Source organism: Triturus cristatus, chromosome 7 (genome assembly GCF_964204655.1).
Source record: "Triturus cristatus chromosome 7, aTriCri1.1, whole genome shotgun sequence".
NCBI lineage: Eukaryota > Metazoa > Chordata > Amphibia > Caudata > Salamandridae > Triturus > Triturus cristatus.
In genome coordinates this window covers 481786750-481811178 of record NC_140590.1, presented here as the reverse complement: position 1 = coordinate 481811178, position 24429 = coordinate 481786750, and the positions used below count along the sequence as shown (strand labels likewise).

Below are 24429 nucleotides of genomic sequence, written 5' to 3'. Positions count from 1 at the left end.
TTTATTCTGCTTCTTTCTGCTCATTTGTCACCTTTATTTTGCTCTTTCTGCTCATTGCTGACCCTTATTTTGAATCTTGCTGCTGGTTTCTGACCTCTATTATGCCTGTTTCTGCTCTTTTCTCACCTTTATTTTGCCTCTTGCTGCTCGTTTCTGACATTTATTCTGCCTTTCTGCTAGTATCTCACCTTTATTTTGCCTTTCTGCTTATTGCTTACCTTTATTTTGCCTCTTTCTGCACGTTTCTCACCTTTATTTTGACTGTTGCTGCTGGTTTCAGACCTCGATTATGCCCGTTTCTATAGTTTCTCACCGTTATTTTACCTCTTTCTGCTTGATTTTGACCTTTATTCTGCCTCTTTCTGCTAGTTTCTGACCTTTATTTTTCCTCTATCTGCTCGTTTGTCACCTTTATTTTGCCTTTCTGCTTGTTGCTGACCTTTATTCTGCCTCTTTCTGCTATTTTTTCACCATTGTTTTGCTCTTCCTGCTCATTGCTCATCTTTATTTTATCTCTCTGCTCATTGTTGACCTTTATTGTGCCTCTTCTGCTCATAGCTGACTTTATTCTGCCTCTTACTACTCATTCCTGACCTTTATTCTGCCTCCTTCTACTCGTTTATCACCTTTGTCTTGCCTCTTTCTGCTCTATGCTGATTTTTTTTTTGTCCATTTCTGACCTTTATTCTGTCTCTTTCTGCTCGTTCCTGACCTTTATTTTGCTCCTTTCTTCTCTTTTTCCCCCGAGACCGCAGGGGGGAGGCTCAAGGCACCCACGCTCGCAGCCGACTCCCTGCCTCCTGCGGGAGCCAGCATTGTTGCTGTACAGAGTGACCTGCTAGATAGGCAGATCCCTCTGTGTGCAGCAGCAATCTGTTTAATCTCTTTCCCTGCCCGCATGTCTGCGGACAGGGAAACAGATTAAACCTGCGCTTCCAGAGGGCGGGAGCACTTTGACAGCTCCTGCCCGCTAGAACCAGAGTGTTTGCTTTCACTTGGCAGGCGCTAACACCCGCCAAGTAAGAGCAAAGAGCTATGTCCCAGGGATGGGCACCTGGGACGTAGCAGGAGCTGGCCCTGGGGTGTGGCGGTCCCCAGGGCCATGTGTGGTTCAAGGGGGGCCACGTGTGTTCACATGGGACAAGTTCCATGTGGAAGCACTTAAAAGCAATTAATGAAAGGGCCTACAACTGGATGATGCTGGAGAAAACAGGTGCAGCAGGACAGTCCATCTCTACAGCATCCATGGGAAAACCATCATCCGCTGCATTCATTACAACAATACCACCTGCCTGCGAAGGTTTGAGTGGGATGGTCACTCACTGTGCAAAAAGCCACATTCTTGTCGCTGTAAAAATGTACTCTGTGAATGCGTTTTCCTTTTTTACTGTTCTCAGATTCTATACTCATATGCCAAAAATGATGTACTGTTGAAAGAATAATCATTGAATAGTGGGGAAAAACCTGCACACTATGTATATGTAAGTAGCTGTTTGCATGTGTAAATGGGTGTGTGACTGATTGTATGGGATTTTGAGTGGGTGTGTGACAGTACCTGTGTGAATGGGAAAGGTGTGTGACGTGAGTTCATGTAAGTACCTGTACGGATGTGTTTGTGACCCATTACTTAATTTAGTAATATACATATTTATAACTTTACAAATACACTTTATTAACACATTACAATGCAATTTAAACCAAACACTTAACAAATAAACATAACATAAATTATTTAACTCTTTACAAATACAAGAACACGCCCAAACCTAAACTTCTCATTAGCTACACTGGGACTCCACCCTTGTACTTTCAGTGCTGCTATCTATTGACTTTACATCTCCAAATTTGATACATTTGATGATATGCTAAGTGTATGTTGCAACATGTAAGAACACCAACTTGGTTTCTAACACTCAGTTATGAAGACTATTTAAGAGAAGCAAACTCAAACATTAAAGGCATCAAATTCAAGACACCAGGAGAACTTAAAGATAGAGTTGTGTATTTGTCAAGTTTGTGCAGTGTAAATTCTGCGGCAAGCAATTGTCAAGAAAGACTGGTAAAAAGTATTCTTAAAGGACAAGTTCCATGTGAAAGCATCTTAAAACCATCCACTAAAGGACACAGTCAATCACTTGATGTGGGATAACTCGAGTGGAGTAGAACCACACTCCTCATCTGTAGTAGTCTTGGGGGAACTTTCAAATGTTCAACAAATTACACTACCAGCAGCTTACTGCAACAAGCTATCTGAGGTGGTAACAGTATTATAAAATTTGAACAAAAATGTAATAAATAAAAATAACGTATTTAACTATTGACTAATACACTTCAGCACAAATACTTCAGATAGATGCAGGTATGTCTTTAGACCGGCAAGGACAACCTGGCCCTGTACTGTATGAGCAGGAAGAGATGCCACCTCCAAACAAGCATTAGCAAATGCTATAGGTTTCACCTATGTGATTATTAATACATTTTTTGTTGTAAGTTATAGCTTGTAAGACAAAACAAAATCATGCTTTAAATTCATGCAGCTGGGGAAAGGTGCAATTAAGAAATGAAAGTGTAGGAGAAAGAAAGATAACCGTGCATGCAACTGGGAAAATAATTCTTCAAATGCCTCAGTGAAAGCACACATTAAATACATGCACCCAGGGTAAATTAAGTAAATACACAATATAATATTACAAGTGAAGTAGCAGTGCGAGCTACCAGTAAAAGTTTTCTTCCTTAAAATGCTTGGCCCCATGCAATTTAAAATGTAACGTTCCTGCAATAATGACAAACACGCAATGCGAGAAAATGTATGCCAACATTCGCATTTAAGAAAGTGGTGCATACATTCTGACCACTTAATTTTTCAGTTAAAGATTATTTTCTCATCTTCAAATTTTAGAGGAATCAGGGAAATATTGGACTCTGTCTGGAAATATTTTGCAGATATGAAATTGTTTTGTAGAAATAGTAATATGTGACTGCCTTGACTAGTCTAAAGTTCAAAAGAGCAAATTAAGCATATTTTAAAGGCAGCCTTGAGATCTTCTAGCACACAGGAGTATGGCTGATTTCAACAGTTACACAGAGATGGACCAGAGTTTTCTGGAATAACAGTGCATGCACCAGTGTCAGTAAATTAGAGTTTGGGCCTGAAGCCAATGAACTGCATGTAGGGCAATAAAAGCAGAATTGTGGCTTGCAATAACTTATTTAACTTGAGATTATTCCATACCCAAGGGAGTAAAGGATATTTGCTCTTTCCTCTGAAACCGAATATCCGAACTAGTGCATCTATGCCACTTGTGCTATGCTCCTGGAGTTTGCACTGATGATGTTCGATAGAAGTACACTTTCAAATGCAAACTGAAAGCATCTTGTGAACTGCTGCCAGAGTGGTGTGAGCTGGAAGTGCACGGTGAAGTGCAGCCTTAAGTATGAGTCAGAATTGCGTCATGAATGAAGGGCAAAAAATGGCCGGGGCCTGCATTTTAAGTTTAATTAAACACTTTGTTTGCGACCCCCAAGTTATGCATGAAGTAAGCCTAAAAATAAATAACTACATATTTACAGACATGAAAAATCCTGTTGGGATCCCTATATCACCTAAATGCCAACTGGTTTACAAATTAACGCATATCAGAATTGCATATTGCCACATTACTGTTCCAAGACGGCCTCCAAATTGAACATCAGTCTTACTTAGGCTCAGTAGTGAAAGAGAAATGCCGAGTGCTGTTACTGCTTAATGAGCACTCTGGCAGCATTGACAGGAGAGGCTTTGGGGTGATCCAGTGATAAAAGAAGCAACCTTGCGACTGGATGCTTTGTGGCAGAGGTCAAATATGTAGTCCTGCCTGCGGACTCTCTGACTACTAAAGAAGTGGATACCGCTGGGCACTAAATTTCTGTGCTTCAACCTTGAGTCAAGACTATTTTACTGTGCACTCTAAGCAAATGCACAAGTAACGCATTCAAATGAGGCATTTACCACTAATGGCTTAAGGTTCACAACTGCACTGGCTGATGCTTTTATCTTAAAACAAACGCCGGCCTCTGATGCGGCTTTAGCATTAGTGGGTCCCTGCTTTGGCCCCGGGGGGACTGGTGAGCAGCTCCTGGTTTCACAGATGCATTTACACTAGTGCAGCCATGAGGAGATTGCAAGGGCTGAACAAGCAGGAAGTGGCATGTAGCCAAGGTGCACCCTGGAGTTCAACAGCACTAGAATGCTGACCTTTATCAGCATCGAGTTAAGCCTCACAAAGAGGTTTGGTGGATGAAACGGAGTACTTGGGCCTTGAAACACTGATAAGAGCTGACACACATTAAACAACAGGAAACAGTGTGTGACAGTCAATAGGAATGGAGGAAAAGTAAGTGGCAAGCACACAAACCAATAAAAAGTAGGCGTGGGATGTAAGACCCTTTTAAGATTTATATTAAAAACAAGCATAGCGTTTGCGATGTGCAAGTGAATCCTAAAAAGGTGAGTAATGTTGGGAACATTTCAGTATTCTTTCAGGAGACAAAAAGGTTAGTGTCAAGTTTGTCTGTGTGGGCCTTTGAGTAGGTCTCTGAGTTCCTGTGTGGCTATGTCACTGGGTGTAAGAATGCCTGAGTGGATCTGTGGATGGCTGTGTGAGTGTCTGTGTGGGTCTGTGAGTGGTTGTGTTGGTCTGTGAGTGGTTGTGTGGGTCTGTGAGTGGGTTCAGAAGTACTTGTGTGGCTCAGTGTGTGAGTAGGTCTGTGAGTTGGTGTGTGAGTTTCTGCATGGGGATGTCACTGGGTGTATGAATGTGTGAATGGGTGTGTAAGTGTCTGTGTCAGTCTGTGAGTGGCTGTGTCAGTGCATGTGTGGATCTGTGAGTGGGTGTATGAGTGTCTGTGTAGATCTGTGCGTGGGTATATGACTGCCTGTGTGGGTCTGCAAAGGGGTGTGAGAGCACCTGTGAGGGTGTCTGAGTGGGTCTGAGAGGGCTTTTTTCCCAAAGTGTGGCAGGATTTGCTGATGCGTAGCGGATTTACATGGGGCCCGCTGAGTCTCGCCATAACAAATGTGTCTTCACTTTCGCTGATAATTAGTTTAAAAAAAAATGTAAGAGCCGGGATCCAGACTTTTTATTAGAATTCCACCAGCAGTTCATGCCTCTTTCTTCCACCACCCTATAATTCCTATATGTTCTATTCATTCCTACTTCATTTGCCACAGAGTTCAGATTTTTCTCTTCCTTCTTTTTCTTTCCCTTTTCTACCTTTCTCTAGGTCAAAGTTTGATGATACGAAATAAGCCCTGGTCCCTGAAAATCAGTACTGTTGCATACCGTGTACAACTATCATCACAAAACGAGCAATGTTCATACCACTTAACTTCATTCACCTTTCTACTCAAGATGCATGCACAAGCAGCACAAATCTCCATAACTCCCATTTCACTTATGCTCCTTGATGCCCACTCTGCACAGACATCTATCGAACAGGTGTGCAAGCACATAGTAACATTGAAATTCTATTGAATAATTAGTTATGGTTTTCACTCCCCTCTTCTCCTATATTCAGTGAGCACATTATATATGGACATACGGTCCTTAGCCAAATTCACAATCTCAGAAAAGGGGATGCCTCACCAAGATGGATGAAACCTGGTCGCCATTCACCTAACTCACAAAGCATTGTTTGAATGCTCATCAAATTCCATTTACATGGTGTAACAAAAATTTCAATAGCAACTTTTACAATTTTGAAGATTTAAAGGTATCTACAACATTCACAACACCTGCTTCGGGTATGTCACTCAACTTGGCTCTCCGTCCACCGAGAACATGAAGAACTCCTTTATGGAACTTGCTTAAAGTCACATCCTAGAATGCACCCTCCCACACCGAAGGCAACACATCCCACCCCTAATCAATCATCCACTGCTAGTATTAACAAACACAGTTCAGCACTAGACCGTTTAAAAATATGCCCATAGATGCCCACTGCGAGGTGCCCTACCTACTGACGCCAACACAGTATTAGACCATCTCTGCTCTACACTGTGCACATTGGAGAGAACTGAACTCCCGACTCGAGACTTACACCTTTGCTAGCAGCCTGTCATGCAGCTTCCCTCCTGTCCAGACACTGAAAACACACCGATCCTGAATCAGACCTGTTGGAACTCCAATGTGTGCCCCTGAACGCTGCATAAAATCCATGTTTTCCTGCTTTTTAGGTGTCGCCTGAGCCAGCGCGCATGCGCTTCTCTGCGAGACTTTTTGTAAGGGCTTCAAAGTGGGACCACAAACTCGTGCGTGTGTTTTTTTGGGGGGCTCCCACACTATTGGCCTTTGCGTGAGTCTTTCTAAGAAAGACAGCACGCAATTGGCCACAGGCGGGTGCTTGTCCCACCTTGCCTGGAATTGTAGCCGCCCACGGCCTAAGGCTTGCAGTTACGTGCAGCCTGCCACACAGCGCCATCTTTTCCCATTACCTGCATTCCAGTATCGGGTTACTAATTAACCCAGCGCAGTCTCCTCCACTTTCGCAACCGCGCATGTTTTTCCTTAGCACCTCGGTGTCAATGATACACATATATTTACTTCCTTCCCTATTTTCAGCACAAATCTACAGTTTCATTTGCAGAATATTTGTTAACTGTCCTTCTCTGGATGGCACTCATACGGATTTTCTCAAAAACTGAGATTCTCTCGTTTTCACATTCCTGCCCATTGTAATCTAAGCTTCAGAAAAACGGGATTCTTTATTTTAGTACCTTCTCTTCTCACTTTTCGCTCCATCTCCCAAACCTCTTCCCCCCCCCCAATACTCCTTTAAACGCCTCATTGAACCGGGATGCTCTATTGAATGTCAGCATGTGTCTGGACCTGTTCGTGGCCACTACAGCTTGAACATTTGGACCTCCAAGTCCATTCCTAAATGCTGATTAGGGGCATCTACATTTCGATGGGAAAAAAAATCTACTGGAAAGGCATATTTGTTGATTTATTTAGGTCAAAAAATAAAAGCATGTGTATACCTGCTGACTAAATGTGTTTGATGTTATTGTGTGTATGTGCACAAGAGAGAAGTCCTCTGTTTAGTCCGTGGGTAGCTTTAGGCCCGATAGTCTTTGACCATCCCGGGTGTCTGGATATCTGGGGTCCGGTGTGTGTGCACGGGTATCTCATGCCTGCATGTGTGCCTGTATGTGCGTGCAATATTGCGTGAGTACGTGTCGCAGTCTTGCTCTGTGTGGGGATTTGTATGCTTGTTGCTCTTTCAGTGTTTGTGCTCTTGTGCGTGTTCTTGTCATGTATTAATGCGTAGTGTACTACCACGTGAGCACGCTATACACAAGCCAAGCCTATCGGCTTTGTCAATAAGTGTTTATTCACTTTGTTCACCAGACCCTCTCACCAGACCCAGGACCCACTGCCGAGCACCTCGTGGGGCCCGTCGGACTCAGGAGCTCGCCTCTCTCCGGCAGCGGTGCAACAGCCGCACATACCGTCTTGGTAAAACTTTTTCCTGCTGCTAGCCAGATATATGGAAAATGTCCGCTTAGAGTGCAGTTTCCTGCCAGTCCCGCAGCCCTGCCTGCCTGTGCTCGTGTTACGGGGAGCAGGATGTTCAGTGGGGGGTCAGTAATCCCCAGATACCGCTCCCGAAGAAGGGGGTACCCGCGTCGAAGCTCTCGCTGAAAATGACTCTGTCTCTCTCTCTAAATCTCTCTCTCTAAATCTCTCTCTAAATATCTCTCTAAATCTCTCTAAATCTCTCTCTCTAAATCTCTCTAAATATTTCTCTAAATATTTCTCTCTAAATATATACCTCTAAATATTTCTCTCTAAATCTCTCTCTCTCTGAATCTCTCTCTAAATCTCTCTAAATCGCTCTCTCTAAATCTCTAAATCTGTCTCTAAATCCCTCTCTCTCTAAATATCTCTCTCTCTCTCTCTCTCAAAATATCTCTCTCTCTCTCTAAAAATCTCTCTAAATCTCTCTCTCAATCTCTCTCTCTCTCAATCTCTCTCAATCTCTCTCTCTCTCAATCTCTCTCTCTCAACCTCTCTCTCTCAACCTCTCTCTGTGAGACCGGCCTTGTGGCGTGGGCCCTCCCGACCAGCAAGCCACCCTGCAACCGCACCGATCCCCGATGTCACAGACTTCCGGCCACCATGGCCCAACATCCCGATAGCCGGCCAGGCCCCAGCAACCCCCAAGACCCCAACACGCATGCCCGGCCGAGGGAGAGAGAAACCCCCAAGCCAGACCGGGAGGCGCCGTCCCTGTCACACCTCTGGTCTCCTCCCCAAGGAAGGTTTCGATCGGCCACCAGGCCCCCGGTGAGTGGGCTCCTCGCCTGCTGGGTGTCTGGAGTCCCTCCCAGACCCACCTGAACAGATCAAAGGGCCGAACGACAGGAAATCCTGACACACCGCCCCCAGGCACCAAGACCCCTCTCGGCGAGGACTCCGGACTTCAAAGAGGAGGGGGAGTATAACAAGGGGTGCTGAAGGGACGGGAGGCAGAGAAGACCTGGACCTACGAGAGCCCTGCTGACGCTGTCGTGGCTCCCCGAACTCTGAACCACCTGAGCCCTGCTGACGCTGTCGCGGCTCCCTGAACTCTGAACCACCTGAGCCCTGCTGACGCTGTCGCGGCTCCCCGAACTCTGAACCACCTGAGCCCTGCTGACGCTGTCGCGGCTCCCCGAACTCTGAACCACCTGAGCCCTGCTGACGCTGTCGTGGCTCCCTGAACTCTGAACCACCTGAGCCCTGCTGACGCTGTCGTGGCTCCCTGAACTCTGAACCACCTGAGCCCTGCTGACGCTGTCGCGGCTCCCCGAACTCTGAACCACCTGAGCCCTGCTGATGCTGTCGCGGCTCCCCGAACTCTGAACTATCTGAGCCCTGCTGACGCTGTCGCGGCTCCCCGACTCCGAAACCACCTGTGCCTGCTGAGTGACTCGCGGCACTCTCCTCCCGGGGAATCGGCAGAGATTGCCGAGAGAAGCAACATCCCCCAGCTCGAGGATTGAGAGCTGTGCGCTGGATACTCCGCAGAGACACTGAACTCAAAGACTGTCCCGCTACCCCCATACCCCCATCACGAGATCGCCGCCGCTTGTGGCACTAATTCAATACCTGCATTTCGGATCATAAAGATCCCTTACGTCTACGATAAAGTATACTGTCTTACGAAGAACTACTGTGTGGTGTCCCTCTGTCAGATAGTGCAAACTCAGTGTGTGCGATCCTAGGTAAGAGACCCTTCCAGGAAGGGCCTCCCCGCCCTTGCTCGGCCTAACTCTGGGAGAGGTGGGTCAACGGGTGGTCAGGAACGTATTCCGAAGCCCCCCGGAGAACGCCTTCCAACACTCTCTCTCTCAATCTCGCTCTCTCTCTCGCTCTCTCTCTCTAAATCTCTCTCTAAATCTCTCTCTCTCCAAATCTCTCTCTCTCTCTCTCTCTCTCTCTCTAAATCTCTCTCAATCTCACTCTCACTCTGTAACTGTCTCTCTCTCTCTCTCTCTCTCTCTCTCTCTCTCTCTCTCTCTCTCTGTCTCTCTCTAAATCTCTCTCTCTAAATCTCTCTCTAAATATCTCTCTAAATCTCTCTAAATCTCTCTCTCTAAATCTCTCTAAATATTTCTCTAAATATTTCTCTCTAAATATATACCTCTAAATATTTCTCTCTAAATCTCTCTCTCTCTCTGAATCTCTCTCTAAATCTCTCTAAATCGCTCTCTCTAAATCTCTAAATCTGTCTCTAAATCCCTCTCTCTCTAAAAATCTCTATCTCTCTCTAAAAATCTCTCTAAATCTCTCTCTCAATCTCTCAATCTCTCTCAATCTCTCTCTCTCTCAATCTCTCTCTCTCAACCTCTCTCTCTCAACCTCTCTCTGTGAGACCGGCCTCGTGGCGTGGGCCCTCCCGACCAGCAAGCCACCCTGCAACCGCACCGATCCCCGATGTCACAGACTTCCGGCCACCATGGCCCAACATCCCGATAGCCGGCCAGGCCCCAGCAACCCCCAAGACCCCAACACGCATGCCCGGCCGAGGGAGAGAGAAACCCCCCCAAGCCAGACCGGGAGGCGCCGTCCCTGTCACACCTCTGGTCTCCTCCCCAAGGAAGGTTTCGATCGGCCACCAGGCCCCCGGTGAGTGGGCGCCTCGCCGGCTGGGTGTCTGGAGTCCCTCCCAGACCCACCTGAACAGATCAAAGGGCCGAACGACAGGAAATCCCGACACACCGCCCCCAGGCACCAAGACCACTCTCGGCGAGGACTCCGGACTTCAAAGAGGAGGGGGAGTATAACAAGGGGTGCTGAAGGGACGGGAGGCAGAGAAGACCTGGACCTACGAGAGCCCTGCTGACGCTGTCTTGGCTCCCCGAACTCTGAACCACCTGAGCCCTGCTGACGCTGTCGCGGCTCCCCGAACTCTGAACCACCTGAGCCCTGCTGACGCTGTCGCGGCTCCCCGAACTCTGAACCACCTGAGCCCTGCTGACGCTGTCGTGGCTCCCCGAACTCTGAACCACCTGAGCCCTGCTGACGCTGTCGTGGCTCCCTGAACTCTGAACCACCTGAGCCCTGCTGACGCTGTCGCGGCTCCCCGAACTCTGAACCACCTGAGCCCTGCTGATGCTGTCGCGGCTCCCCGAACTCTGAACTATCTGAGCCCTGCTGACGCTGTCGCGGCTCCCCGACTCCGAAACCACCTGTGCCTGCTGAGTGACTCGCGGCACTCTCCTCCCGGGGAATCGGCAGAGATTGCCGAGAGAAGCAACATCCCCCAGCTCGAGGATTGAGAGCTGTGCGCTGGATACTCCGCAGAGACACTGAACTCAAAGACTGTCCCGCTACCCCCATACCCCCATCACGAGATCGCCGCCGCTTGTGGCACTAATTCAATACTTGCATTTCGGATCATAAAGATCCCTTACGTCTACGATAAAGTATACTGTCTTACGAAGAACTACTGTGTGGTGTCCCTCTGTCAGATAGTGCAAACTCAGTGTGTGCGATCCTAGGTAAGAGACCCTTCCAGGAAGGGCCTCCCCGCCCTTGCTCGGCCTAACTCTGGGAGAGGTGGGTCAACGGGTGGTCAGGAACGTATTCCGAAGCCCCCCGGAGAACGCCTTCCAACACTCTCTCTCTCAATCTCGCTCTCTCTCTCGCTCTCTCTCTCTAAATCTCTCTCTAAATCTCTCTCTCTCCAAATCTCTCTCTCTCTCTAAATCTCTCTCAATCTCACTCTCTCTAAATCTCTCTCTGTAACTGTCTCTCTCTCTCTCTCTCTCTCTCTCTTTCTCTTTCTCTTTCTCTCTCTCTTTCTCTCTCTCTTTCTCTCTCTCTTTCTCTCTCTCTTTCTCGCTCACTCTAAATCTCTCTAAATCTTGCTCTCTCTCTCTCTCTCTCTCTCTTCCCTCCCCCAGCCCCCCCCTCTTCTCAATTTTTCCTCCCCCTTTCGGCATTGTCTCACTTTCAAACTCATCCAGATTCTTTCATTATATGCTACATAATTATATTGCACTCAATGCAACATACACTCCAAATACCACTCAGTGCCACATATTACACACCACATAATTACACTCTACTGAATGCAACATACACTCCACACAATACCACTCAGTGCCACATAATTATTTGCTACATAATTACACTGCACTCTATGCAACATACACTCCAAATAATACCACTCAGTGCTACATAATTACACGCCACATAAGTACACCCTACTGAATGCAACATACACTCCATACAATACCACTCAGTGCAGGAACAATTTGCCAGCAGTGCAAGTACAAAAAAAGTTGATATTTTTTTTATATTAAAATCTTTTTTTAATCCGGTATTTCAGTTTTATATAATGTTGTCTTCGTTTGTATAAAGGTAACAAAAATGCTTCACACTTTTTAATATAACTTTGCAATATAATGCACAGCAGTCACAATGCTCTACAACATAGCCAAAAGTTCTGGCTAAACACATTCGGTTCCAAAGGCGAGACCTATTGGCTATGCCAATGCTTGTTTAAAAGGCCTTCAATTCCAAATACTCAGACTGTCTCGCATATTATCTCTCCTCCTCTGGTTACCTTTGCACCACAAAGCACAACACTCTTGCATGGTTAAAAATCCAAAATTCTACAATTAGGGAGCGAGGCAGATGTGTTTTGTATAGCTTCGTGACATCTTGTTTTTGAATTGGCTAGTCCATATGCAAGTCATCTTCCCAAAAGTCGCACATACATTACAGCCTGCCTGCCTACAGATATCATTACGGTAACTATTTACCTTCAAGTCTGACATATGCTGACTACAACATTTATCCAATACTACACCACTTTATAGTTAATTCACCCTGGCTTTAAAAGCATTGGCCGTGGATTAGAAATACAATATCTTTTTAAAAAATTGCCTTTTGCCACCGACCACCTCCAGCATCGGTTCACCACCTCTCCTCTTCCTGGGTCCCAGCAGCCCCTGGGACCGAATCCCATCCAATCCCCGTGCTGCTGAGCAGCGCAGAGATTGGTCTGAATGGGCAGGAAAGACACCCTGCTCAGACCAGGCAGTCTGTGGGGGTTTCTCCAGTCTGGCTGCTCAATGCACCTGGGCTGGAGAAAACCTAAGTGCGCATGTGCGTTTTGGTTGGCCTGAGACGGCCAGCCAAACACATATGAGTATTTGAAAGTGGAGTGCATGTAGTACTCCTCCTCCCCCCTCCCATGCCTCGTCCCCTCCTCTCCCAACACCGCTGGCTAAGAGTCTGCCAATGCAACATAAAACGATGCAAGAACATCGTTTTATTTGGCATTTGCTGTCTCAGAGCCAGGCAGTGGGGCGACGCTCCTCCGCTGTGGAGGAACTGCCTCTGTAATGTATAGCTTAGCTGTTCATACTTCTAATTCTTAAATTATTTTTCTATTTGGATATTTCCCCCTTTCCTCCCTTTTTGACTTGTCACTTTTTGTGCTTTTCAGCTCCGGGAGATCTATGGTGATGTCTTCACTGTTTACCTTGGCGCGCAGCCTGCTGTGGTGCTGTGTGGGTACGATACCTTGAAGGAGGCTCTGATTGGCCAAGCTGATGACTTTGGTGGAAGAGCCATTTTGCCTGTCTTCAAGAAGCTTACCAGGGGTCAAGGTACGCTTTCTTCCCAATACTACTCTTATTCTCCAGGTCAGGCTATAGTCCAGAGTGGTGATACAACATGGTCTAAGGTGTTGGTAAATGTATTTATGTGTATTGTTACTCAAACTTAACTGCAAAGCAGTTGAGTGCTGTACACAAGTATAGCATACATGTGAATAAGAAATAGAGAGTGAATAGTTCTATTCGATTATAATAATGCAGGATTCGGCAGTTGTTTTCCTGCTTGTGGACATGCTGTTCCTTGGTGCAATGTGTTTCCAGTTTCATCCAGAAATGAAGGAAGAAGAATGCCTGATCTCCATCTGGATGGAGTCCCAGATCCTGTGTGCACAGCAGAAAAAAGCCTGTCCTCTGCTCTTCTCATTGTTGCAGTGTCTCAAAACTCAGTTATTTAAAAAAAATATATATATATATTGTGATATTTTAAAAATAGTCATTAAAGTAGAAATGCACAAATACATATGAGTTAATAACAGGTGCGAGTCATTGGTGCGCAGGATTTAGCAGTTCCACTCCCGTGAAGCAGTCCGGTGCAGGCACATTGTCGCATAGGTAGAAAGGGTAAGGAAACAAACTAAGGGTATGCTGCTGCACACTTGTGGAGACAGGAGAGCGCCCCACCCTTAATCAAACGCATGCATGTGACTGGCACCATGGCCAGGTAGCAGGTTGGGACAACTATGGTGCAGGCGCAAAGTGGAGTCAGGAGAATGGGGAAACCAGTGGGGTGATATGGGAAAGGGTGTTGGTGAGTCTGTCTTGCAGTTTCAGGTGATCAAGGAGAGAGTCCAGCGAGATATCCGTGATGGGACAGATCGGGGTCTCTTGGGGGAGCCCAGGTTCTGTATCCGGGAGGGCTAACAGCTGGGCTGGCATGAGAGAGCCTCAGAAGCTCTCTAACAAGGCGTCCCACTGATGCGATATAGGGAACTTCTGAAGGCCACGCAATTTTTTGCCCTAGAGGGCGGTGCCCTCTGCTGTCACCCACACCGAGTCAATCGGCTGGGGCAGGGTCCACAACTTCCAGGCCCACATAATTTTCCTTCAAGCAAGTCGAAGCGCCAGGTCCTTGAACTTGGTGACCGTCCTGTTATTAGGTCGAGCCTAGCAGCAGCGCGCAGGCTCTGTGAGGCATGCTGTATTGGAGTTTGCACTGGAAGCCTCGTCCACTCTCTGCCCATATTTGTTATTGGCTTACGTCATTGTCTTTCGTAAATGCTGGCTTCGAAATAATAAATAGGATTGTTAGTCCCTCCTTGGTACTTCCTTGTCTTAATTTGTAACCTCCCATGAGGACTGGCCCTTTTACTTCTGTTGTTATATGGTACGTCTTCTTTAGTCTGGAAGCACTATTTTATTTAATGCCTTTCTCCTGCTGCAGGCACGACGTGCTTTCCTTTACGCCATGCATGCTTTGACCTTTAAAGCAGCCCGCAAAAATCACGGCCGCTTTTCAATTAAATAGGTCTCGTTAAATATATTAGAGGCTTTACCGACGCATTATCGACATCTCCATTTCAGTCTTTCCTTAGATAAAGATGGGCATGTGTTGCTCTGAGTGTGGTGAAATGATTTAAACAAAACCGGTCTAGCCACAACCTGAAACTCCTGGCCCACTTATCAAAGCCTTGAAGTGAAATTACGAATTACATAATTCCACTAATGCTACTTTTTAATGTAGCAGCAGCTTCTCAAAACTTCTCGCTAGGAACATCTAGAAGCAGCTTGCTGTACTGCACCTAGACAAGCAGTGCTGGTGCACTGCTCACTAGGGACCTCTAGGAGCAGCTTGCGGTACTGCACCGAGAAATACAATGCTGGTTCCTGGCTCACTATGCAAGCATTTGCAATGCACTAGGTCTGGCATTACTGGAAGTATGAGCTATTGGCGTTGCATTATAATTTGCAACGCCAATACCTCAAACTGTCAGTAATGCGAGACCTATTGCATTGCAAATGCTTGTTTTTAGGACATGGGAACAGGCCTAGAACGCACACAACCCAAGTGTGTAGTGTGGGAACACCAGTGAAGCGAGAGATGATTAGTGGCAAACAACGAGCAGGTAGTTATCATAGGACTGGACCACAGCATGTGCAGGAAGTTTGCATCCTCATGTAAGCATCGGGGACAGTATGCAACCGTACAATAGAAGAAACAAACGGATGGTGAGGTACGCCCTATAGTCTAGATTTGTGTTGAATATAGAATTTTATCAATTTAAACCACACGTTCAGGGAAACAGAGGCGCAGGGTAGGTCAGAACTGTGGCCCATTCTGTTGCTAAGCATCCAGTCTAGGTCCTCGCTCCACCGGTCTTGTAGTGATGGGAGAGAGGGTCAAGTGTACTTGGATAGCATCTTGGTGAACTACGCTGTCAAATGGCACCGGTGTAAAGAAGATGCAAGTTTTGGAGCACTTGGTGCGGGCCCGGTTCAGATTGTAGTGGCCCCCATTGTGTAAGGAATGTTAGTATGATGGAGTTCTTTGTAAGGAATTGTCTGGGGAGAGGCCAGTTTGCTCGCTCAGATCTGCAAATGGGATGAGCACAGCATCTGACTATAGGTCGTCCAAGAGGTGGAAACCTTCCTCATGTCAAGGCGCAACCGCTGATTCCGTGAGATGCACCCTACCCCTATGTGCATCCAGCAGTGGGAGAAAGGGAGCATAAGGTGTGAAGGGGTTGGTGAGGTGCAAACAGCGGTGGAAGCAGTTTATTGCCATGGATAGAATATGCACGGACGGAATAGGTTCATGTGTAAGTAGAGGATCACTGGCTGTGAGAGTTCCCTTTTTAAGGCCACCTTGAGCCCCACTTACACCTTGTCTGGGCTCTTGATATATCGGCCTCCAGGACGATCCCTTGGTTTTAGGGAAGCCTTGGTGGACATGGCCAGCACTCTAGCAGTTTACACCGCCAACTTTACCATTTTGGGAGACCTGAACCTTCACTTGGATAAAGTGGAGGACACTGATATGGCGAATTTTGCAGCCGACCTAGCAGCCTGCCAACTGTTACAGCTAGTAGTGGGCCCTAGTCATATTGCGGGGCATCAACTAGATCCAGTTTTCACCAACATATCTCACATTAGAATGCATACACTGTTTAGGCTAGGTTGAACAGACCACTTTCTGGTTTCTATGTCCCTTCACGATGTCACTCCTACTCAGATTGAGGGTCAGTCTTCCATTTGGAAACGGCCGTGGCACAAACTCAATTGGGACTATCTGGATACCTTCCTCTCGGCTACTTGCCCGAATTTGGCTGAGGATCCTAATGAAGCCTACAGAGCATTCTCGCAGTGGATAGAGCACCCATTAGATAGTTTAATCCCTACAAAGCGCTCAGCCAACCGCAAAACCAAATCACGACCTTGGTTTAAGACTGAATTGGCAGATATGCGTAAGGGTTGCAAGAGACTGGTATGGATATGGAGAAGAGACTTCTGCTCTACGGCCAAAGTCTTCTATCGGGCAGCAATTAAGAGCTACCATAAGGCCATTTATCGGGCTCGTGCTGTTTTTATTTCCAATCAAATACACGAGAGCACCAATTCTTCCAAGAGTACTTTCTCTATCCTTGCCAGTCTGCAATCTAAACAAACCACAGCTGGGTCAATTATTAAGTCCAATAAACAGTGTGAGGATCTTGCCCTTTTCTTTGTGGAAAAGGTGGAATCCATCTATCTGTGCTTTCCGACTACCTACAGCATCCCGCAGGAGCCACGTGGCTGCCAACAGGCTAACATTCTCCACACTTTTCCGCTTGTTATGGCTGATCAACTCTCCGCTCTTTGCTATAAGATCAAGTCAGGTTCTCCTGCCGGCCCACTTAAACCTGACCGGTTTAAGAAGGTACTGTCGACAATTCTACCGCCCTTAAGGTTTTGAAACTGGCCTCCCCTCCCATTTTGGCTGACCTCCTGTTACCTTATGCCCCCTCGCAATGCCTCCGCTCACAGGGCCAGCATTTGGTGGTGGTTCCCCGACCCCATAGAGTTCGGTCGGGTGGCCGCTCTTTCGGTATAAAGCCGCCACCCTCTGGAACGCATTCCCTGTGCAGATCCGTGGCCTTGACAACTATGTGGCATTTAGAAAGGCCATCAAAACCTATCTTTCCCCACCTCCTAGGTTTCCGGCAGGCTTCTTGCTGTGTCTGTCTTTCCTGCATTAGCGCCGGGACGCCCCCTTGCTGGGGCAGCTGTTGCGCTCTACAAGATAAGATAACATAACATAAGAGGTGTAGTAGATGTTTCAATGTCCACGGCGGCAATGATAAAGTCACTGTGTCGTTTAAGTTCCGCTCAGTGAGCCAGTGTGCCACGCTCTGCAGCTGGGCAGCAAGGTAATAGTGCTCAAAGTTGGGTGCCCCAAGCCTACCCCTGTCCATTGGTAAGCACAATTTTGACATGGCAACCGTGGCGTTTGCCGTGCCTGATGAGGTTGCTGAGCAGACGCTCAAGCATGACGAAGAAGGACTTGCACAGCTTTATCGGGATATTAACAAACGAATACAGTAAGCACAGGATCATCACCATCTTAGATAATATGATGCGTCCCACCACTGACAGCTGGAGTGATGTCCAGAAGGAGATTTGCCCATGCAGGGAGGACACCATCCAGCACACATTGCCATTTGCCAGCATCTCTGCATCTCGGTAGATCTGGATACCAATGTAGCAAATCATGTCTGGTTGCCATTGTATTAACTCCTCACCAGCTGAAGAGCAGGGGCCCTGCCCCATCCAAAAGAGGGAAGAGACCACACTTGCCCCAGTTGACCTGCAGGCCTGTGTCAGTAACAAAGGCTGCAAGCTGGTGCTTGTTTTTCGGCAGGGGGACAGAAATATCTTGAAGATAGAACAGCAGGTCATCCACATACAACAAGGTGTGCATCCCATCTCCTAGTGGGATCCCCCAGTCCTGTCTTGTGCTCTAAATTTATGTGCCAGCGGTTCCATATCCAGCAAAGAGAGAAGGGGGAAAGTGGGCCACGGCCTTTCTGTATGCGATCAGATATAGATCGGCCTGTCCTGAACAAGCCTTCGGGGTCCCAGACCAAATCTAGATAGGACGTCAAACAGGTAGCTCCACTCAAAGGAGTCAAAGACCTTCTCCAAATCCAGCATCAGGCAGCCAGCCCAGGGCCAACAGCCCCACGTCCTCTGTTGAACCCTGAAGAGGCGGCAGAGATTCTGGGACTTGCTGCGCCCCAGGACAAAGCCGTTCTGATCGTTGTGAAACAGCTTCAGAGTCACCTAAGCAAGAAGATCTTACAAAATGTTGCCAAGGATTTTAGCATCCACATTTAACTTTGCCAGGTGTCTGTTGGAGCCGAGGGCGATTGGGTCTCATCCCAGTTTAGGGGTGTAACTTCTGGTGACGTGCGCTAGCCCCGAGGGAAGAACAGGATCACAGAGTCTCTTCTGGAGGAGCGATGGAGGATGACATCAGAGTCCGTGTCCATATCACCATCGGCTGCTTGGATAGAAGTCGCGGACTCTAACGCTTGCCTCCTGTCCCCTATGATCTGCTGCAGATCAGGCAGTTGCATAGACTGCAGCTAACAATGAGCTCTGCTACGAGGTCACATCCATTGGTGGTTGCGAGGCATAGCTGGTCAGTCCGAAGTTGGCTGTGGGGAAGTTACGCCATCACCTGCATGTGTCTTCACCCTGTCCCATGCTCCTCCGGCTAAGTGAAGCAAAAGGATTTCCGGTCCAGACTCACCCACAAGTGGGCAGGGAAAAGCAGAGAGCACTGGATATAGAGCTCTTGCAGTCTGCGCTTAACATGTTGGAATGTGGCTGTTTGATGCTGCACTTTCAATGTGTAGTCTGGAAATATCTTTGTGCGGTGGTTATCTACCATCCGTGGTCCCTCTGCCCTGGTTGCTCTGAGAATGGCGCCTGTCTCTGACGTGCAGGAGTTTCAGGACCACAGGATGCTGGAGAGATTCTGGTGTGGGGGAGAGGGGCAGTACTCTATGGCAGTACTCTATGTGCCCTTTTAATGAGCAGAAAGGCTACAGAGTGTTCAGAGGTGTGAAGGATTGTATCCTGTCTTCCATATATGACACTGAATCTTTCCTGTACCCGTCCTTGGGGAGGCCATCAATGAGCAGGTTGCTATTCCGTGAATGACCATCCACATCTGTGTTTACCAAACTGTGCACCGTGGCTCCCTGGGGAGCCGTCAAACCTAACCAGGGGAGCCATGCACCAAGCACTTTAATGCATTTAATGTTGAAGGGTCTGTTGGCTTCAGTTAAATTAATTAGACTTAAACGCATGATGTTAATAATTTGTAAGTGACATGCCAAAAGCTGTAAACGTAGTGCTTAATTGATGGCATGTCGAGGAAGATGACCTTTATATATCACTGGATCCCCACGTTCCAACACTCCCAAAGTAAGTGGAAGATGCCTGATTTATTTTCTTTAGACTCCTGAATAGTTTAGGTTTTTTTCTAATGCATTTTACACCAATGCAAGTTATCGGGCAAGTACAGTTGTCCTGTCTATTAAACACACTAGGGAGCTGATTACAATGCTGGATGGACCCCAGTCCATCCGGCATCGTTTTGGAACTGGAACAGAACGACCTCCAGTCGTCTGTTCCAATCCAGGATTTAGGATGCGACCGAACCCCGTTTGGTCGCAATCCTATACTTTGCTATGGGAGCATGCATTCCGAATGAAATGCATGCTCTCATACCAAAATGCTAAGGTGCAGTTCATCCCTGCACCCTGAGAGGTGCCTGCCACCGCGTGCAGGGATATACGGGGGCCACCATAGGTGCCCCCTAACCTGCCATTATAGCGCTAACATTTTGAAGCACGAAAGAGGGACATTTAAAACAAAAAAAATCAGAGGAATTTATTTTACTTGCATGGATTTGGAGGCAATTTTAGGGAGGAGACAGCAAAAATAAAGCTGTATGTGGTTTAAAAAATCGCGAGTCACCCTGCTGAGACAGATGTGTTGCCACCTATGACATGGTTAGAAATGGAAGTGCATTATTCTTCAAGCGCAGAAACACTTTGACAGTGGGGCCTACATGCATAGGGGTGCCGTTAGACCTACGTCTAAGGGGGGTAGCTTGGCTCAGGTCACTTGGCTCATCACTCCATTTGGCTTTTCAGGCCTGCATCCCGCTCAGCTCGCAATCCTGCGCCACATCACTCAAAAAGAACACTACACCGATTTTTGTAAAAGAGTTACTGTAAACTTTATAACATTTCTTTTCTGATCAAGATTCAGTTTTCAATTTGACATTACAATTGGAACCAGTTCATTTCATTTGCATTGGAACTTCTCTCTATTGTCTAAGGTCAAACCTGTACGTTACTGTACTAGATAAACTTGTCTTACTCTACAAGAATCCTCAATTCCACATGACAACAATGTACCTTATACTTGCAGAGGAAATGACAATTCACTCCAAACAATACATTTCATACAGTAGTCTTGGAATCGCCCTTTGAGCTTCTCCCACCCCGGATAGGGAGACCTAGTCACATTTCTCCATGGCGTACTTCAAATTGCCTTTCAAAAGAGAATTTAGTCCCCTCAAAATATTCGATCCGAGGGTTTCCCTCACAGCTGTACCCCGGGGCTCTTATTCTGCCAAACCTATCCAATCCCCGCCTTCTTTCTTATCAATCAACCCACAACAGTTTCATGAGCATGGGATACAATCCCCAATTATCACTGGCTGAGAGATTTTCCCTCCCCACACTGAGCAACAGGACTGTATCCCCCAATAGTCAGATCCAGTCACTTTCTCCGTGCTAGTCGCCGAGTGCTGGTGTTCCCCAGGAACTGAACCCCCCCCCGGGATACCCTGCTTACTGTAATCGCGCTGTCCGACCTGCGCGTAGTAGGGCACAATCCTGCACAGGAGGAACCAGTTCCCGGGTGGCCGTCCTTACAACCTCCGATGGGGAAATCCTGTCATACGGTTAGAGGGCGTCTCACTAGGCCCCTCCCCGCTGAAATGCCTCACCCGGCGCTCACTCATAGAGCGGATGTCCTCTGTTGCCACGGGCCTTCCCTCGACGCTTCCTGGCTTCTCACACTCGACAAGCGCTCCCGCCACTGCCGACTGCAGCGCGACTTGCGGGGGCGCGGCCCTGACTCCGTCAGGCTCTTTCACCGCTGCGCAACTCGTGGGGGGTGCGGCCTCATCTCACGGCTGCTGGGAGGGGCGGCACTTCTCTGTTGGCCCGGCTCACGTGACCCGGGTGACAGCTTCAAAGCCAGTTACGATTCAGCTTCCTGGCCGCCGCTTCTCCAGGCAATTGATCGGCGTGAAGACAGCTCTCCACACAGCTGACGCGCGCGATGGACGCAAGCCCCACCAGAGAGTCCCAGCACCCCACCAGCCTTCACTGATCCCTCAGGACTCCACCGGGGTCTCGCAGATAGGCCCACGCCTCGAATCCACAAAGGTGAGGAACTTAGATCGGCCAGTGCGGGCAGGCAGAGATTAAGGGGCTTGGCTCACAGCAGATCAGATGGGCAGAACCACTAACCCGGGGAGTATTTAGCACAACTCCCTGCCCTAAAGTTCACGATGGAGCGCTGTCGCTGACGCCACTGGGGGTAAGTTTTGGATTCCCAAATGACATCCAGGGAGGTCTAGGCAGTCCCAACGGCAATTCCCGCCCGGAATCCCTCTTCAGGCCTTAAGGTTACGCTAGGGATCCTTAACCAGAACACAATGCCTCCCAGGGTCGATGGCTGAGTTCAGGGATTGGTCAAATGATAGAGGGTGATGTCAGTTGAGTAGGGGGTTCGCGCAGACCCTAGGGTCTGTCCTCTCCCAATCCCGCGCAACCACCTCACCACTCAGGTGCCTCATTCCTGACTACTCCACTGCCCAGCTTGATTCTAAAATGGCCGCCCCCCTGCCACCTCTATTTATCACCTTGGGCTGGACTTGCCAGAGGGGTCCAGAAGGTTCTGGAACCTCCCATGGCAGTCATGGCCCGGGTGCTGAGGTGACAGTTGGAGCCACCATTTTGTGAATCCTACCTTCCTCCTCTATCTACCTCAGTGGAGCACCTTGCGCCTTTTCCTCATGTGAGGAGGAAAAGGCGCCCAGAACCTCTACATCAGCACCCCAAAAAGTTTGGTAGACAGAAAAAAATGAGAAGGGGACAAGGGATAAAAATAATAAAATGAGGAGGGAACTGCCAAAGGGCTGACAGGTCTAACAGGTGCTATCCAGCAATGTGAGTGGGATAAAAAGGTTTGAAAGGGTACTCAAAAAAGGCATTGGCAAAGAAGTGTAACTAGGAATATTTTATTAGTGGCGCCACCTTAGTAATACAAAACACCCTGCGTGTATGATTATTGTACCTTCATCAGCTTCAGTCCAATTATTTTCAGGGAGAAAAATGCACGGGCAATGGCCAATGGGTCATGGGAGCCGCGGGTTGAAAAAGTTTGGGAACCACTGCTCCACATCATCCACCCGGGCTTCCAGGTGCTTAACTCACTCCTGCAGCATTTTTAAAGTCTAGTGGGTGGTCTCTGTGGCATGTTGGAGGTCGGCTAGTTTGCGCTCAGTGCCAGCCACTTTGTCTGCCAGTATTTTGTGGTCGTCGAGAAGGATGTGAAAGTCCACCACAGGGGATCTGATCTTGTTCTTCATAGCTGCATGCAAGCTTTCAGTTGACTCTAGCACTATGTCCAATTAGTCTCTTGTAGGCTGGTGCTTCGGCTGTTCCTCACTAAGAGGAGTAGTGCCTGACACTGTGTTTGCACTGTCTCTAGGGCGGGGGGGGTTGAGGTGGCGTGGCAGATCAGAGGCACCCTATGCAGTTGGTTTGGCAGCTCGCAGGTTGGTGAGGATGACTAAGGAGCTCCGAAGGGGGTCATCAAGATTCCTAGGCTCTGGGTGATGAAACCCACCATCGTCACTGCTTGTAGGATAACACTGATTAAGGCAGGCTATAAGCAAGCAGTACCAGCAGTGTCATGAGAAACTGCAGGAGGCAACCCCATAGATTGCAGATGGTCTCAATGCATGGGACTTGTGTATAGGGGTCAGAGTCCAGTGTCCTCAGAGCTGAATTGTTAAGAATGCAGGGAGGAGCACTCGAAGAGTGCCGTAGCTCCCCTAGTTGCCAACGTTCTGATCCTGGCAGGCACACCCCAGGGAAGGTGCAGGTCTGTGCACCTTTGCTTCACCAGGCCCCATCTGAGTAACAAGGTTAAATGTATAGAGGAATGAGGAGAGAAGAGAAGGAAGGGGAAGTGTGCCGGTCAGGAGGCAGTGTCCAGTTCATTTATCATGGTTGGGAGGGTCTGTACGCTCCTGCAGCTCACCTAGTCGTGGTCGTCGCCAGGGAGTTCTTAGGCTGACACAGGCCCCTCTTTTCTATAATGTTGTGGTAGTGGGCTTGAAGGCACAGCCCTAGCATCAATATGTGCAGGCACGGCACACCCTCTTTTGTCTATTTTCGCACCCGCAACGGGCACTAGGCTGGGAGGGGAGGTTACGGGCTGTCCTGCATGAAGCGGGAAGGGATGGAGTAGCAGAGGCTGGTATGTCCAGTAACCCTTCATCGTGTGGCACCTCCTGACTTGCGAGCCTGCCAAGGGGTTGTCCCGTGGATCAGGCCTCCCTGTTTACTGTTATTGTGTCCCAGGAAGTGGCTCCAATGCCGGTCTCCACCCTCTCGGTACGCTTCTCTCCGGCTTTGTCCCCGCACGAGCCCTTGGAGTAGGGATCGTGGGAAAAGTTCATATGTCCCATCAGGGGGAAGGAAAGGAGGGGATGGGTTGAATGTCTCCACTACTGTGCATCGCTCAGTGCGTACAACAGCCCCCGCAGTTCTCGCGCCGGCCCCCTCTCCACTCACCTTATGGACAGGGTTTCTGCTGGCCTGTCCAGGCACCTCCTGCTGCCGTCTCCGCAACAGAGATGCCTATGCCAGTCATGCAAGCCGCCGCTCAAGGCCTTTCCTTAGGGCTGTGGCCCAGCGCTTCGTTCCGAGGGGGCCACAGCCCCCCACACAGTTTCCATGTCAGCCCCTCGCTCTGCTCACCTCGCAGGTAGGCTGCCTGCTGGCCCATCAGACACCCTGTCTCCCGTTGCCGGCCCAGCAACAGGGAGATGTAGGCTGCATGCGTGGTTGGCCGCTCAAGGCCTTTCCATCGTCCTGCAGCCCAGTGCTTGTGGCAAGAAATTGTTTTCTGCACACCCAAAGCCTCCAAACGTGGCTGAGCCGACGGGGTTCTTTCTCCCCCTGTTCACAGCACTG

The 24429-nt window shown here is 48.3% G+C and overlaps 1 protein-coding gene across 1 annotated transcript in view; it reads left to right on the top strand.

Moving 5' to 3' along the window:
* The window catches only part of LOC146809952 (cytochrome P450 2B2-like), a 267373-nt gene that overhangs the window by 98212 nt on the left and 144732 nt on the right, over nt 1–24429 (top strand). Inside the window, exon 2 of the mRNA XM_085616810.1 lies at nt 12985–13147. Within this exon, the coding sequence (XP_085472936.1) occupies nt 12985–13147 (163 nt within the window). The remainder of the gene's footprint in view (nt 1–12984; nt 13148–24429) is intronic.